The sequence below is a fragment of the Pelobates fuscus genome, chromosome 9, assembly GCF_036172605.1.
Source record: "Pelobates fuscus isolate aPelFus1 chromosome 9, aPelFus1.pri, whole genome shotgun sequence".
Taxonomy (NCBI): Eukaryota; Metazoa; Chordata; class Amphibia; order Anura; family Pelobatidae; genus Pelobates; species Pelobates fuscus.
This window is the reverse complement of record NC_086325.1, coordinates 135,368,682-135,385,213: the sequence shown is the minus strand read 5'-3', so window position 1 is coordinate 135,385,213 and position 16,532 is coordinate 135,368,682. Positions and strand designations below refer to the sequence as shown.

General features: G+C 38.2%; 1 protein-coding gene across 4 annotated transcripts in view; it reads right to left on the bottom strand.

The window, feature by feature from the left end:
* Window positions 1-636: 636 nt before the first annotated feature.
* NTNG2 (netrin G2) overlaps window positions 637-16,532 on the bottom strand; it is a 121,146-nt gene continuing 105,250 nt past the window's right edge. For 3 of the 4 annotated variants that reach the window (XM_063432479.1, XM_063432480.1, XM_063432481.1), the window contains 6 exons: window positions 15,200-15,274; window positions 12,239-12,304; window positions 10,944-11,018; window positions 8,122-8,289; window positions 4,897-5,031; window positions 637-1,678 (listed from right to left, as the gene is read on the bottom strand). In XM_063432479.1, coding sequence (XP_063288549.1) covers window positions 1,464-1,678; window positions 4,897-5,031; window positions 8,122-8,289; window positions 10,944-11,018; window positions 12,239-12,304; window positions 15,200-15,274 — 734 coding nt within the window. In that variant the 3' untranslated portion in view covers window positions 637-1,463. The remainder of the gene's footprint in view (window positions 1,679-4,896; window positions 5,032-8,121; window positions 8,290-10,943; window positions 11,019-12,238; window positions 12,305-15,199; window positions 15,275-16,532) is intronic. The other variant, XM_063432482.1, reaches the window with a different exon arrangement.

Sequence of the window (16,532 nt, the reverse complement as noted above, 5' to 3'; positions counted from 1 at the left end):
TTTTAGTTTTTTGTACTAGTGCAGTCCCACTTAACCCTGCCCAGGCCTGAGAATACATGTATATTTGTGTATATTTTTAGGTTTGCATGTCACAGTGAAAGTAAGCTGACATATACTATTTATAATTTGTATTAAAGATAACCTATAAAACCTGCCGGATTTTATCATGTGCGAAATGTAGAGAATGACAGAAAATAAATTTGTATCAATATGGGAAACCGTCAAGTTCTGTATTCGAGGGTTGCAAATATTTCTGCTTAACTATAGGTGTATAGAATAAATTAAATGTAAATCTTAGCATTATTATGCAGATCAATAGCAAACAAGGATGTTTGGTTGTTGTTTTTTTTTTAAAAACAAACAGTATTACGGTTCTTTAATAAACTAGGGATTTGAGAACTTGAGAAAATGTCATCACCTTAGGCCAAATAACTGATCTGAAAAAATAAAATGTTGAATTTTATAGTTTTGTTATTTGAGCCTAAAATTGCAATTCCACTGTCTCATCGCTAGTTAAATTCTCCAGTTTAGTAAATAACCCTTTGAGTTATTTTGAGTTGACACCAATCTTGCAAAACGGAGGCCAACGTAGCTGAAATGAAAAAAAAATATTTCTAACGGTAAATTTTACAACCAATTCCAGTTTTTGTAAACTCGACTCATTTATTGTCAATGTTCAAATGTGACTTCCCTACATAGCCACATTTTCATTACTAATAATTTTCAAATGAAGCTCGTCGGAGATTTGCATGTGGGACTGCATGTTTAGAACGAACACTAAAATTTGTGAAATGCAGGAAATGCCGTAGGAGTTGGAACGAAGGCAGCCAATATCCTTCACACAAAGAAACATCAAACAGTCAGAGCCAAATATTTTCCAGTCAGTCACCTGCTGCCACAATGTGTTCTACAATCCAGTGCCGCCCTCTTGTATGTCTGTCTATATATTAGTGTCTGTCCTTGTTTTTGGCACGGGGTCTAGTTTTCACCTCTTCATATTACATGTAGAGGAGACCCCTTCTGTTTAGAAAAACATTTTATCTTCTGCGTGGCTTTCCCCCATCTCTACTGAATTGAGATGAAATGAACTTGTAACCTTCCTGCTTGTATAAGCATTGACCCACAGCTGGTGATCACTCATACTCCATCGGTCGGGAGTCCATAAGGTAGGTAGATATTGCCCAAGACAAGGCCAGTCCAAAGTTAGATGTCTACAACCACACCGTGATTGGGGGAAGAATAGACTCTTCCACCTGAGGGCGTCATTTGCACATGACCAGCAATGACATCAGTGTGCTTTGACAAGCTCCCCAGATGTCTCAGTTGACAAGGCAATAAGGCACTGCAGAAGATGAGTTACCATCAGACACCAACCCCAGTTTATCTAGTACTCCATAACAGGAAGATTGAGTGATTTGTATACACAGCTCCTGCAGTGTGCTCAGCCTACACAAGTCAGGGATTTAAATATATACCACGCTCAGCATGAGTGTGCAAATGAGGACCAGGGCAGAGGCGACCAAGGCGTTGGAGGCGGAGTCACAGTTCCTGTGGTTGGAGTCACACTTGGCGTGTTGACACAGAGCTCCTTTGAAGCCCGGTGGGCAGATACACTTCTGTCCATAGTGGCACGTGCCACCATTCTGGCAGATTAAGAGTTCTTCATCGCACATGTTGGCTGTAAAAAATAAATTTTAAAAAGTCCATCACTAAGGGTCTATTGTGAATGGTGAGATAATATTATGATATTAGATTATTTATAAAGCACTAACATACATATTTACACGTATTTAAACAAAATTAAACACCAGATGGGATTTACCATTTTTCATGTATTTATTTTTGAGAGTTCGTGCCCTTTTTTGCTGTCTTTTTTTTAAAGTGAATCATTTTAGTTTTTGGACTGAAAATCAATCAAAATATGTATGGCAGTTCTACTTTACCAATACCAAAATAATAACCATAATCACTTCTTGTCATTTTTGTTTATTTAAAGGAGTATGAAATGCCTACTCTGTACCAATGTTTCGACAGGTTTTATGCACCGGTATACTTTTATTTGTGGCCTTGGGAAAAAAAAATGCATTTGGGTTTTTAGAGCGTTTTAAAAGTTTTCAAGATAATGGAACATACTCTAAAAATGACATCAGAATGATAAATGACTAGAAAATACAATCCAATTACATGCTTCAATGAAGAAAACAATCTAAAATATTTGAAACTTTAAAAAATAACGAATCTCTATCTATCTATCTATCTGTCTATCTGTCTGTCTGTCTGTCTGTCTATCGGTCTATCTATCTATCTGTCTATCTGTCTATCTGTCTGTCATCTTTCAATCCATGCCTCTTTCTTTCCATCCATCCATCCATCTTTACATCCACCCATTCATTCATCCATCCATCCAGTTCCAGCCTGATCCTGAAGTTTGTCATACCATGTCCTGAACTGCACTTTATTTAAAATCTGTTAATTTAGATCATTCAAATGCTTCTTGGGTACTCAGAGCAGAGGTCAGCCTGAAATATGTGCAGATTTAATGCGTCTGCATTATTTAATTATTTGGCAATATAAGTCTGTTCTCCAACCTTTAAGCTTAGAACACTGTCGTGATTAATATATACATACACATATTTTATAAATGAAGTTAACCTTAGCCTGGTGTCCACAGATTTATAAAAATGATGCCCCCCATATGACAATAGGTGTACTTTTACAGCTGGGATGATGATATGGCTATTTTAACGAGGCTGGAAACAGCTGACCTATAATATTTTAGTTAAACTGTAGATTCAATTTCAACCTGGATATTCTTTAACTTAAGGGAACACTGTAGCATTATGAATATGCTATTGCCTTTATTTTACCTTAATGCTGTCCCCCCAACTATGTGAAAGTTGGAAGGATGAGTTTTACTCACCTTTCAGCCTTCGCTGCGCCGGTCTCTGTGGGGAAGCTCTGCCTTCTTCACTGAGGTCCCATAGGACAGCATTGTGGGGCTAGCATGCATGCGTGGCAAAACAGGCCAGTGAGATGGTTTGTATGAGACCATCTGTTTGAAATTGCCAAGTTTTACTGAGCTATTTCACTGGAAGTGAGACTTCATATGTCTGGGAGCCTATAGAATCCCTTTAATTTAGCAAGTCAGTTGTCAGCATAGCAGTCTCTGTACAATGTATGAATACTGTGTATATTGAGTTACAAATTACTCTAATAAAAAGAACACAATGCGTTTTGCCAAACACTTGAAAAACGCGTGGTGTTCTTTTTATTATTGTTTTAGCATTAAAATATATTTGGCTTTCACCTATTTTAGTGTGTCAGACCATTTACCGTATATACTCGAGTATAAGCCGACCCGAATATAAGCCGAGGCCCCTAATTTTACCCCAAAAAACTGGGAAAACGTATTGACTCGAGTATAAGACTAGGGTGAGAAATGCAGCAGCTACTGGTAAATTTCTAAATAAAATTAGATACTAAAAAAAATATATTAATTGAATATTTATTTACAGTGTGTGTATATAATGAGTGCAGCGTGTGTGTATGAGTGCAGTGTGTGTATGAGTGCAGCGTGTGTATGAATGCAGCGTGTTTATGAGTGCAGTGTGTGTATGAGTGCAGTGTGTGTGTATGAGTGCAGTGTGTGTGTATGATGGGAATTTTTTTTATTTTATTATTATTTTAATATTTTTTTTATTATTATTTATTATTATTTTTATTTATTTAATTTAATTATTATTATTTTTGAATTATTATTTAATTTTTTTATTTTTATTATTACTAATTATTTTTCTTTCGTCCTGCTTGATACATGGCAGGGAGGGGGGCTCTCCTTCCCTGGTGGTCCAGCATTGGCAGTTCAGTGGGGGGGAGAGGAGGGCTGTCAGAGCTGTAACTTACCTTTCCTGCAGCTCCTGTCAGCTTCCTCCTCCTCCGCGCCGTCCGTGCAGCTCCCTCTGTCAGCTCCCAGTGTAAGTCTCGCGAGAGCCGCACTATGACCGCGCGGCTCTCGCGAGACTTACACTGGGAGCTGACCGAGGTGCTGAACGGACGGCGCGGAGGAGGAGGAAGCTGACAGGAGCTGCAGGAGAGGTAAGTAAACTCTCTTACAGCCCCCACAGCCCCTGTCTGTATTATGGCAATGCAAATTGCCATAATACAGACTATTGACTCGAGTATAAGCCGAGTTGGGTTTTTTTAGCACAAAAAATGTGCTAAAAAACTCGGCTTATACTCGAGTATATACGGTATTACACTTTTTATGCTTTTATTATTGTTTAACTTTTTATTGTTCCTGACACGTCCATACCCCTGAAGAATCCACCTTACTCTACACCTAATCCCTGGCAAGGATTATCTTCTGGAGAACATACTCTACATTATATCCCTGGTGGGGATCATACCACCCAAGCACTATCATTTGAGCTGTGTTACTGCTCTATAAAATGTAATTTACCATCTATCTTTACCTGTTTTTTATTATCACAGTAAGCACTATTGTTTGCTTTTATGTTTTACCTTTTATATACATCTGGATGTTGAGAGACTAACCTCCAAGAGCTACATTTTCATCAGTGGGGATTGTACCGCTGTATGCTGTTTTACTCAGAGCTTGTCTATAGCTCTATCAAATGTGTCCTACACATAGTACTAGACTATCTGCAGAATTATTGGTTATTTTCTGTTTCATTGCATATTTCTACCACTAACTGAAGCCTGGACGGTTTCCAGCCAGCAATTTCCCAAGAACTGTTTGACCTTTTTGGACTTGTTATACTCAGTATTTGGTGCAACCTGTTTTTGTGTTTTATATATATATATTATACATACTTACATATTTATTAATGACATACATCCCCTTAGTATGTGGTACCTTTTGAGGTTTCTACTTACGTTTGCACCCCTCTATCCAGTGGTGCCCTGGCAAGCACTCATCACACTTGGGTCCAGTAGTACCACTCTTGCATTCACAGTAACCGGTTTCATTGCAGCGGTCATGCCAAGATCCCATCTGGTTACAATCACATTCTGCAAGAACAGAGGTCAGAGGTCAGACAGCGGCATGGAAGCCCAATACAGATACAGTACATACATTGCATGCCAATATAAAGAGGAGGAAGATAGGTTATCTGTTTATACAGGATAGAGTTTGCCCAGTGTCCACTATAAGTAAATAAAATCGAATGGTGTGGGAGTCACCAATTCCACAACGTACAACCGTGCCCCCCTTAAGACAAAGTACAACTGTGCCCCTTAAGACATCTGCTCATCGGGTGGCCCCAAGTAAATGGGCCACCCGATGTGTCCCCTTAATGTGCGAGCCCTACTGCAGCCACACCGGCTGCACCAGTGGTAGTTCCGCTGCTGCACAGGGCACATATATAGATACTCGCTATATATATGTGCAGAGTTGGAACGTGGGGCCCAGACAGATATGTAGCCACTCAGGATCACTGGGCCAGTGACAACCATCATGGTTGTCACGCCCTGATGGTGGCCATGTGGGTCAGTATGTTGGTATGGTTATTGTTTGTGGCAAGGAGTGTGTATAGGTCACTGTGTGTGTCCGCATATTTGTATGGGTCACTCCGTGTGTCATTGGGTGTGTAGATGTCACTGTGCAAAATGCATTTTTTTTTTTTAACAATTCTAATGTGCACTCAAAAACACACAACACACACAGCAACACACATCACTCACATGTACCTTCACATCACAATACATAACTTACAGCTACCCACAAACTGCCAGACATCAGTCACAGGTACCCATACACTACATCACAGCTACCCAAATATCGTTTCCTCCCACACATCATGCACTGCCAGTAATCACTTACATCATACACAGAGTGCCAAATACATAATAAATGTAGCTACATCATACACAGTCAAAACATATAAATCACATACAGCTACCACAATTACAGTAACCACACTCATTCCCAAACTACAGTCTTTGCACACACCTCACTGTTTTGGTTTGTTAGCTAAAAAAAGACACCTGTGAATGAATATTTAAAGGAACACACTAAGCACGTTATCCTCTGCAGCCCGCTGCAATAGTTGTGGTTCAAGAAGTGCTCTAGCTAGCATCCTTCCAATGTAACTTTTAGCAACGTTTAACAATTTTCATGTGTCTCCTGGCACCTCATCCGGTCTTCTCCTGCAGAAAATGTTTGATGTCTTGAAAGAGCTTATTCATGACCTGCACGGAGATATCAGCTGTGTAGGCTGCCGGTGCAGGCAACCAATGGGACAGAGTTGTTAAATTGTTCTAAAACAGTATGACAAATTACACTGGGAGGACACAGGGCAGTCCTAGCACCATAACCACTATAGCAGGTAGTGTTTATGGTGTTTGGAGTGTTCCTATCATAACAACTCCCCTCATATACATTTTTTTTTAAATAACAGAGAAATTATCTTGGGCGCACACCCTAATGACATGTGCTGCGCATGCATACGGTATCAACTAAAGCAAAGTGTATATAAACTGCGGTGCTAACCCTCCCACTGCATATCTCTCAGGAGTGTGTTGTGCCATGATTTAGTTGAGAGTGAGGATAATGTATTGATGTTAAATTCTGCTGGACTCCAGTTCTCTCGTCTACTGTGAGGCTTTGGCAGAAGGAACAGGCCAATAGTTCATTGTAATCAAATTACCAAAGACTTGTGACCCATTACTCAGCAGACAGCAGCTCCATGTGTGCCCGCTCACTGTGAGAAACCTAATGTGTTTAAGAATGTCCTCGTGCAGAAGTGAGTGAATTATTCCGATCTCATGACAGCGGGGACACTAATTGTAAGTGACTAACTAATACAAGGCACGTGGAGGAGGAGGGGGTCCTTGTAGCTCTGCTGTGGAATATCAGCAAGCAGAGCCATTACGCTTTGCGTCAGATTTTTTAACTTCTTCACTGCAATATATATATGCTGCATAATATATATATATATATAAATATACATACACACTTATTTTTTTTTTGGGTGGGACCCACAGGTTGTGTCTTTTAATTCAACTATTTTATCTTAAAATTTGTAATCATGCTAGTTAATAACATACACTGTTTATGTTTTGATATGTACATTTTGTAAAATTGTAAAATGTATTTTTTTTAAAGAAAGGAAATTTTAAATATTAGGCAAATTAGTTGAATTGGAAAAAAAAAAACCATACATTAATTTTATTTGTTAATTAAACATTAACTTTCCACAATGATCAGACATCCTGAGAGAGAGCCAAGCAGATCTAGCACTGATATGGTGAATATCAATCAGTATATCTAGCCAAGTCCCATGGGAAATGTAATTCACAAATGATTGCAGTGACAAGGATAGCAATCACAGCTCTAGACTACAGTAAGCAAAGGATACTTGGATTTCCCATAAGGCACTACTACAAGTTTTCTAAAACTCCCAACATTCACGGACATGTCTGCTCTGGAGTACCATAGCACATTGGGCAGCTGCAGGATGCCTCTAATTCTTCTTGCTCTTGTCTTTTCATCCCTTATTACTCCCATTAACAGGCATACATCTATTCCACAAACCTTTGTATATGGTTTTTCTTATACAATTCTAAAGACGTAACTATCAAATTATTTGCAAAAACATTGACCACCAGATTTGTTAAAAAAAAAAGAAAAAAAAAAGTGAGTACCGGTAAATCTGCAAATGTTGAAATTGTGAAAAGTGCATTATCATCAAACAATGTGCTATTTATGCACGCTGCACTGAGAAAATTTTAATTTGCAGAACACAAAATACCATTCAGTCGCGTGTTTTATTTTTGCAAAAGCAAAGAACGGTTATAGTGAAGCGGTTCATTGTGTTTTGAAATTCTTTACAATTTATGTTCAGAGGTCGTAAATGAAAAACGCCCAAAATAAACTAAGTATGTTTTTCATTTTTATGAATGGTGCAGCTCTGAAAGAGTAAAAGAAATCATTATAACCATACCTTGTTTGCATAATACCTTTGTTATCGTAAAGAATGCAGGATTAACGCAATGAGGTCTTTGCTAGTCGTTTCAATGCTAGTCCTCAAACTAAAACATGATTGTGTCTACTGCTGGACTAGATCTTTCGGAGCCCTCGTTGTAATTCTGGTAACTCACCTACGCAGACATTCTTATCGTCCAGCCCGACAGAGACATTTCTGTAATAACCAAGCCGGCACTGCTCGCAATGTTTGCCTCGAGTGTTGTGTTTGCAGCTGACACAAGTCACCACATTCAGTTGTTCGATGTAACTGCAGCGATTGGAGTGTCCTAAGCACTCGCAGCCTGAGGAAGGAGGGAAAGCTGGTGAGATTGAGCAATACACATTGGCTCCCTGACCCCTACCTTCCCGACCTGTGCTATCAATCTGGATCGAACGGTATGAAGTATGTTATATAGAGAAATAACCCTAATATATGTAATATCTCTTATTTGTAAAGCAATCCACTTTCAAAACTGGCTTGTATGGTCTAACAGAATGTATTATATCCAAGAGCAAAGTTCTGCTCTCTGTTGGAGCAGCCTGCCCTGCCTCTGGTCTTGCCATGGGCTAAAGACAATATTAGCAGGAAAGAATTTTCTAATCAGAGATCAGATGGCACACCACACAAGTAAATGTCAGTATTCCATTATCATTGCTCGAGGGCTGGCTTCCAAGCATGGAACAGGCAGTGCGTTTAGGGGACCATTGATCTTCACAAACCTTTGAAGATCGCTCTGAACTCGTTCAGGTCATTGAGCATAAAGTCATCCATTTAAAAATAAAGGATGTAATAAATGCTCCAAGAGGTCAAGAGGGCTATATAATCAAGTGTGATCCTTTTAAGACCTTTCCACCCACCCGTCTTATCTATATTTCTACCCTTTATGCTAGGAAGTTTAATTTAAAAGGTAACTTTAACCTAGTTTTCACCGAACGTCACTTCTCTGTAAATTACACTACTGAATAAAACTTGAAATTACGTGATTCTCTGTTTTCTTTTAAATATATACTAATGGTTAAGATGAAGCATCAGATGATGCATTCTCTATGTCCTCTTCTCTCTATGTTGACTTGGCTATAACCAAAAGGGAGTTGATATGGAGGTGCCCAGGTCAGGGATAGAGGTAAATACAGTTGTATGGATTTATTATTTTTAACTTATCTTTGTTTAAACACAGGGAATAAGTAGTCAGAATATTAAAATGAATGGGAAGTGTTGGTTCCCCTTAAAATATCTTTATCATTTGTCTTTCTGGAATAATAAAGATTCATCTCTTAGCTTTTTTTATAGATTTCACTAGACCAGGAACTGTGGACAGTTGAGAAGAAGGCAATGGAAACCAATTTGGTCCAAAATAGCGGAACTGGTTTGGCCTAAAATGTTGTCCTTTCCTTTTAAAGCCTTTTACAATTCCCAGCCTAATGAATTACATTGAGCTGAATCTTAACATACAAGTTGTCAGACAATTGAACAGTAAAATAACATGACACATGCATGGTAATGAGAGGACATGCAGACGTCGAATGAGATGAAAGGAATGATCGATGACAGGACGGACATTTGGAGAATTTTAAGAATCCCAACTCACCGGTAAAGCTCTATTCCACGATACATTTCTTTGCTCTGTTTTTCTTGTAAATTTGCAGAAAATGTAGCCATAAATAAATCTATAATCCATTCCTGGTTGACTAACGATAATAGCTAAAATTCTTCATGTTATATAAAACATAACTTTGTAACACATTCTAGTAATGAAAAGGGAGTGTCAAACAAAAGCTACAATTAAAATAATCAGAAACAAAGGTGATAGCAACTGCACAGATCAAATGTATCTGCATCCGAAGAATTCTTTCTACGTCCGTATATTCCCACTGCGTGGTTTAGGAACCCCACAACACACACTGCTCGGCCGCGAGCAATGCATTGTGGGAATATTACAAGTTTCATGATGGGACCTTCGACCTATGCATTTAGTAGAAACATAGTGATAAAGGCATCTGTCAAATCTATCATCAGTTCATCCATAGCACAGAAAGATTTCTGTCTGAACAAAAACATACAAGTTGTTTGAAGCTACTGGGAGCAGTTGTGTGCACTCTGGAGGCAGAATTTGAACTGAGCATTCTAAGGAAAAAACAGACTTCTGGGAATTCTATCAGTTTCCAGTAGGGGAGAAAGTCGTCCTGATTCAAGAGTTAGCCTGTTCTGTGGGTCCAATGAACCAAAATTGATGATTCTAAAAATGGCACTCAGCATTGTGCTGAGTCCGACTTAAGCCTAAAGGACTGTTACAGATGCAGCTTAATTTCTAGGTTGAAAAGTTCAGGAAAATGTCTGTATGTGCTGCAGTTACTTGAATAAAACCAAGAATGCGTCTGTGATCACTTATAGTAGAAATTAAATCTTGGACATTTTAGATTTAAATGGAATAGATGGTTCACAGGTCAAAAACTATAGTCAGCTTCTAAACATGTGTAAAATGTAAAATACACAAACAATTATGAATGGAAAAATTACTAGATTGGGTATTTTTTCCAAATTGGTCTGAATTTTTTGTTATTTTGTTTTCAGTTCTAGAAAATCACTGGTTCATTAAAAAAACAAAAAAATCATTACATATATAGTATTATTAATTTATTTTTTAAACAAAATGTGATGATGCAATTTACTAAATAGTGAGTTATGTTGAGCTGGTAAAAGTTAATTTAGGGTAAATCTTAAAAACATCCGAATTTTTTGTTTTTCAGAAAAACACTTTTTCAGCCTCTTTTTTAAACTGCACTTCACTTAAGTACTATTCACTAAAAGTCAGCTGATTTACTTTTTAGAAGTCCGGTAACCTTACACAAAGGTGACTAGGCCTACCATACTACACAGATATAGCATATCTTCCATGTTTATTTAGCCTTGTGTCTCGAACAAACTAGTTAAATATCAGTTTTTTGCATTTCTTACTTTTTAAAATCTTTACTGAAGATTCCGTCACAATGGCCGGTGTGGATTCAAGGACGATTGAACCCTTTGGGGAAGCTTTGATGGAAAAATAAGATACAGGTAATTCCCGGTAGCAATAATTCGGCGATGAACATTATCTAGTCTAAAAAAATTAACAGCTAAAAGACATAGGTATCATGCCTATATCAAACTTGAAAAAAAAAAACCCATAAGAACATTTGTGGAACTATAGATCTTGTAAATCAAAAAGACTAGGAATATATATACGGTATATATATATATACAGATAAAGAACAAGTGAGGCCCTGGGGCCAAACAGTTACATGGGAACACGTCTTAATATATATTGGCAGATTAAAGTACACACTGAGAGCATTATACAGGAATCTTTTTAATATTTTTTTTTTCATGTTGGAAAACCTAGGAATATTTTTCTTGGACAATGATCTGAGATCTTTCATCTTCTAAAAAAAAGCAAGAATGGTGTTGTCAGGGACAAAAGTAAGAACAGGATTGGCAATTTGTGGTTGTGGGTACACCACCTAGAGAACATCTTTTGCCTCTAAGGTGTAGCCTTCATGTGCCACACCCATCGATAACCTGCCATGGGCAAGCTGTGTTTTAGCAACTTCTTTTTTGTTTTTAACCTGAAATGGCAGTGGACACCTCACAAGAAGGGTCCATGATCTCAAATGCATCATTTGCCAAAAAGTAATTGATCTAGAATAGATCATTCCTTGTAAGGATATTCTGACCATCTATAATTGAGATGTCAACATCCGAGAGGTTGATTCTCAAAACCCCAACTAGGTGCAAACCCAACTGTCATCTTGGATTTACACAAAACCTTTTCAGAGCTCAACATTGAGAGACATTTAAATATCCAAAAAGTTGATACATTATAACAATAGTGGATTTTAAAAAGGAACCCAATGTTTTGGGTAAATCGGGTATACAGTGTCAGTCCCCAGGCCCCTAAAATCTTTTGTTGGTTTTAACGTTTGATACAACTGAGAACCTGAGGAAAGGTCAGTTTCACCAGAAGACATATCTGTCACAACATTCGATTTGTTAATCTAATGGGTCCCAACAGGATCCAAAGCAAATGTTCCACCAACTCCACCAAATACATGATCTGTGAACAGCAAAAGACTCTTGACCCATGACAAGTTGTTGAACTTGTTTAACCAAGTATGAGCTGAGTGTACTCAACCTGCAGAAGACTGTGAACTCATTGAATCATGCACTAAATACCTATATTGTATAAACTACTGCCTAAATCTACTCATAAGTACCTTTCTTGCTGTGTTTCATGCCAGAAGAAGGAGTCAGAGTCAATTCTTTGTTAATGGGAGGAGCAGCTGCATGCAAAATATAAAGAGGAACAAAATACAGACATAATTCCCACTCTCTGTAGACATTATATCCATCATAAGAGCCCTGAATTGGCACTGCAATTATGGCGAGCAAACCCTCCATTGCAGGTACATGTCCCAGACAAATGAGCAGACCTGCGTCCCACAAGTATCTTCGGTATACATTGATTTTATAGGCAACCTTTGAGATTCTTCTTTCATGTCTCTACCCAGAATCCTTAGCTGCAGGGTAAGTGCTGTGACCTGGACATTTTATTGAGGAAATCAGGTCTACTGAGCTGAATTTGATAATAAATGACGCTTTAATGGTCTTTAAAGGGCTACTCCAAGCACTATGACAACTTCAATGATTTGAAGTTGTTATAGTCCCCACAGCCTGTATGTTTAAATTGATTTGAAAGGCTGAACATGAAGAGATTAACCCCATAGCTGCCAGATGTGTAACTCCTCCTCTGTCAGCATTATAGTGATGTCATCAGCCAGCCTGGAAATAGAGTTCCGGGCTGGATAATGTCAATTCTGTGCTGCTCTCTGCCAATGAATGCAGAGCCACAGAAGCCAGAACCATGTCACTGGACAATCAGGGAGCATTGGAGCCCAGAAGGAACCCAGGTAAGAGGGCAAACCATTGCTAAATTGCATGCCCCATTACTAGAGAAATGGGTTGGGGCATCATAACCCCTACAGTCTTTAATTTATCATGTAACATTTATTTCAAATATTATTTAGGTAATTTTACTATAATAAAAACCATTATCTAGTTAATAAACCCAATTGTTTTTATCCTTAAAAGACTAATGTAGCGTACTTTTACACAGACATGATTTATCCACTTTCTTCCATAGATAAGGTGAATTTATACCCCCAAATTAAGCTTGATAATTTTTTTCAACGTGGATATTTTGGGCTTAAAATCTGCTTAAAATCAATTCACCAAACTTGACTGTTTAGCAAATATCTCCCCAAAGTGTTACGAACCTAACTTGACCTATGGCCTTGACCTCTAACCCTTTGTTGTGACTAAAGGCTTTTTCTGCTGCATGTACCTCTATCTAAGCATTGTAGCTAACATGCAAGGAGCATTATGAATACACCGCTTACACTTCCAGCGTTCGCAGGGTTAAATTACCCCGAATTTAACGCTGGAAGTGTAAGCAGTGTATTCGTAATGCACCCGAATTAAAGATATTTGGCATTTCTCACCAGTACAACTTTCGAATGCTAAAATCTCAGTTTTTAACCACCTCTCCCATAAAAATAGCACTCTTTGGGTTCCATTAAACCCGTCACTGAGACAGTGAATGAAATGCCGGACATATGATGTATTCATCTGACAGGCGAGGGGTTAAGAGTCCTCGGTGCAGAGTGTTTAACATGACAGAAGCTGCAGGGCTATTTTTGACTTTAATTTCCTCAGCCCTTTATTCTATTCCAACTTCCACAGATGGGCAGTTGCGAGTCAGTGTAGACTAGTGTAAGCCCCAAGGCTACTCATGCCATTGGACAGGTGGCAGTTGCTTGGGGCAATATTCGTAGACTGGCGTTTCCACGGTAACAGCCCCCATAATTCTGTCTGTTGCAAGCGTTTGATCAGCTGTGATAAGAGAGAATGGGAGATGGGCAGGCAGAATGTGTCTGCACTTTGAGAGAGGAGAAATTAAAATAAATAAAAAACTATATAGTGGATGAAATTAAGCTTCTCAGGCATATAAATGAGGACGATTAATGGCTCATAAATTATTATTGATCCAAGGAATCCACTAAGCCCAAGCAGTCTCTACATCTACAGTTACCAAATCAGAATATTTTACCCAGAAAGCTTAATTTAAAAAAATGCGTGCAGTAGATAAAATAGGTTAAATGCAGACTGAACACTGCAATGTGTATTTTATTAAATGCATGTACTGTGTATTTCTATAGCTCCTCATATTAAAAAGAAAAAATTGTAACCCACCCCTCATATTAATCAAAGGGAAAGCATACATTCCACATGTCCTGCTTTAAGAGGGACAGTCCTTATCTTAGGCTCTTTACTGTCCTAAAAGCCCTCTTTTATAGCCGTTAGAAATGTTTGGTTTATTTGAGTGTACCACAGAGCTAAAAACTCTCACAGTAAGGCATCATTAAACCACAATAATGTGTTTAATAAGACGTGACACAGGAGATACGTTGGTCCAAATCAGTTACATAAATGGCTTTAAATTACATTTTAAGGGGCCTTAAAATGTATCAAAATAACCCTGTCTTTGACAACGCCTCCAGCCACACCCCTTAAAATTAAACTGTGGATTTTAATTTTAGCTTGCATGTTTTCTATAACACTTTCACAGTTATTTACTATAGTAAGAATTGAATGGAAAGTAAAAGTGAATTTCAACATTTGAGACCAAAATAGCTTAATTGAGAAATTCTCTGAGTTAGCTATGCTTCCAGTTCGTCTGTTTTGGTCTACAATTTGAAAGTCACTGTAATCTCCTAAAAAATCTGCATTCGGTTACCAAGCATAAAGAAACAGAATGTAGGGTTCACATACGCCCAGTGCGAAATCAATCATCTAATCATGGTGGTTTCTTTGGGATATTAAGATTGATTCCCCGCTGAAATCCTACGAATACCAAAAACTGCCGGGCAGCACACCTATGCCATGCCCAACAGAATGAAGAACTCAAAAGCATTCTGAAAATCAAAATAATGATGTGATAACTTCAATTTCATTACTGGCATATTTTTACATGTTGCATTACTAATTCCAAAATGATCTTGCCAAGATGTGAAACCGTTCTTTTTCTCCTTAATGTATGGAATTCTAGTTACTGCCACGGGAACTCTTTGTTCTAAATGGATGATATATCCAACCTACCATTGTGAACAAAGACTTACCTCTGATTTTCTCTGGAATCTCTCGATGCTGGAGTTTAGTCTCCAGTACTGGAGGGATTGTGGAAACCTGGATGGCTTGAAAGATAGATTTCAGAATGAGACAGGCGAAAGTTCAAGAAGGGTACCTACAAACTGCATAGGTCTTTATAGCTACTACTAAGATCACAACAGAGGTGAGGAGACCGGTGCTATGAGACGGACTTCAAAATCCACCAGTCATACTAATATGACTTTAGGGTACATTACAGAACATCACATATCATCTATATCTTATCTTACTAAGTGCAAGCAAATGCATAGGTTTAATTATATTTTACATGTTTCTTGTCTCTAATTTGTATAGGTGTAAAATCAAATGATTAGTAGTGTGGTTACATTCTAGTCATTGAGGGAAGCAACATAGGCGAGCATTGGCACACAAGCAGTCTACTGCAGAGACCAACGTGTTCTTTAAATATATATTCAACCTCATCTATATATTTGCTGACAAATTTGATATCACAATGTATAGATCAAATTCAATAGGATAGAGGTTCCCAAGCCAGTACTCAAAGAAAACCAGCAGTTCAGGATTTTGTCATCTCCAAGTTCTATTTCAGTGAGGATACATACAAGGAACCACTGCTCAAGCAAACCTTGTCATCTAAAATCTTCACCTAGCTAAGACGTAGGATATAGCGAATGAGCCCCATTGTGTGATGTTCGTATTATTTGCAGTAGTGATAGTCATTGATACACCTTAATTAAGGTTTTGTAGTCCTCACCCCAGAACTCATTTGTAATTCTGAAAAAAGCTATTATCACTGACCTAGAAAGAGATGCCCAGCCTTTACAAAAGGTATCTCAAACTCATGAGTTTGAACTATCTTATGTTGTTGAACTATAACACCCATGGTTTGCTAGCCATCTGCTGCATTCAAAGAATTCATGGAGTTGTATGCCAACAACATCAGGGGTGGAATAATATGAGATACCTGCTGGAGAACATGTGCCTCTCCCTAACCGCAGTGTGCAAACTTATAATGATAGGTGTTAGATTTTGAGAGAAAATGATCTTTCGCTGATATATTGTTTAGCTGAGCAAACAGGAATTCATAACAGGAGATTAAGATATTTGTCTGAAGATTAGGGCTGTGCATGGTATTATTCTAACTTAATGAGTAACCTTTACAGAATCAACTTGGGATTCTACCAGATGGAGCCATGTTACAAACTACTCAACCTGACACTCTCACAGTCAATGTTTTGAAGACCAAAGATGTTCTAAGCATCTTCAATGAGATATGACCTTGAATACACTGTGCAACAAACTCTCATGGCATGGGATGCTATG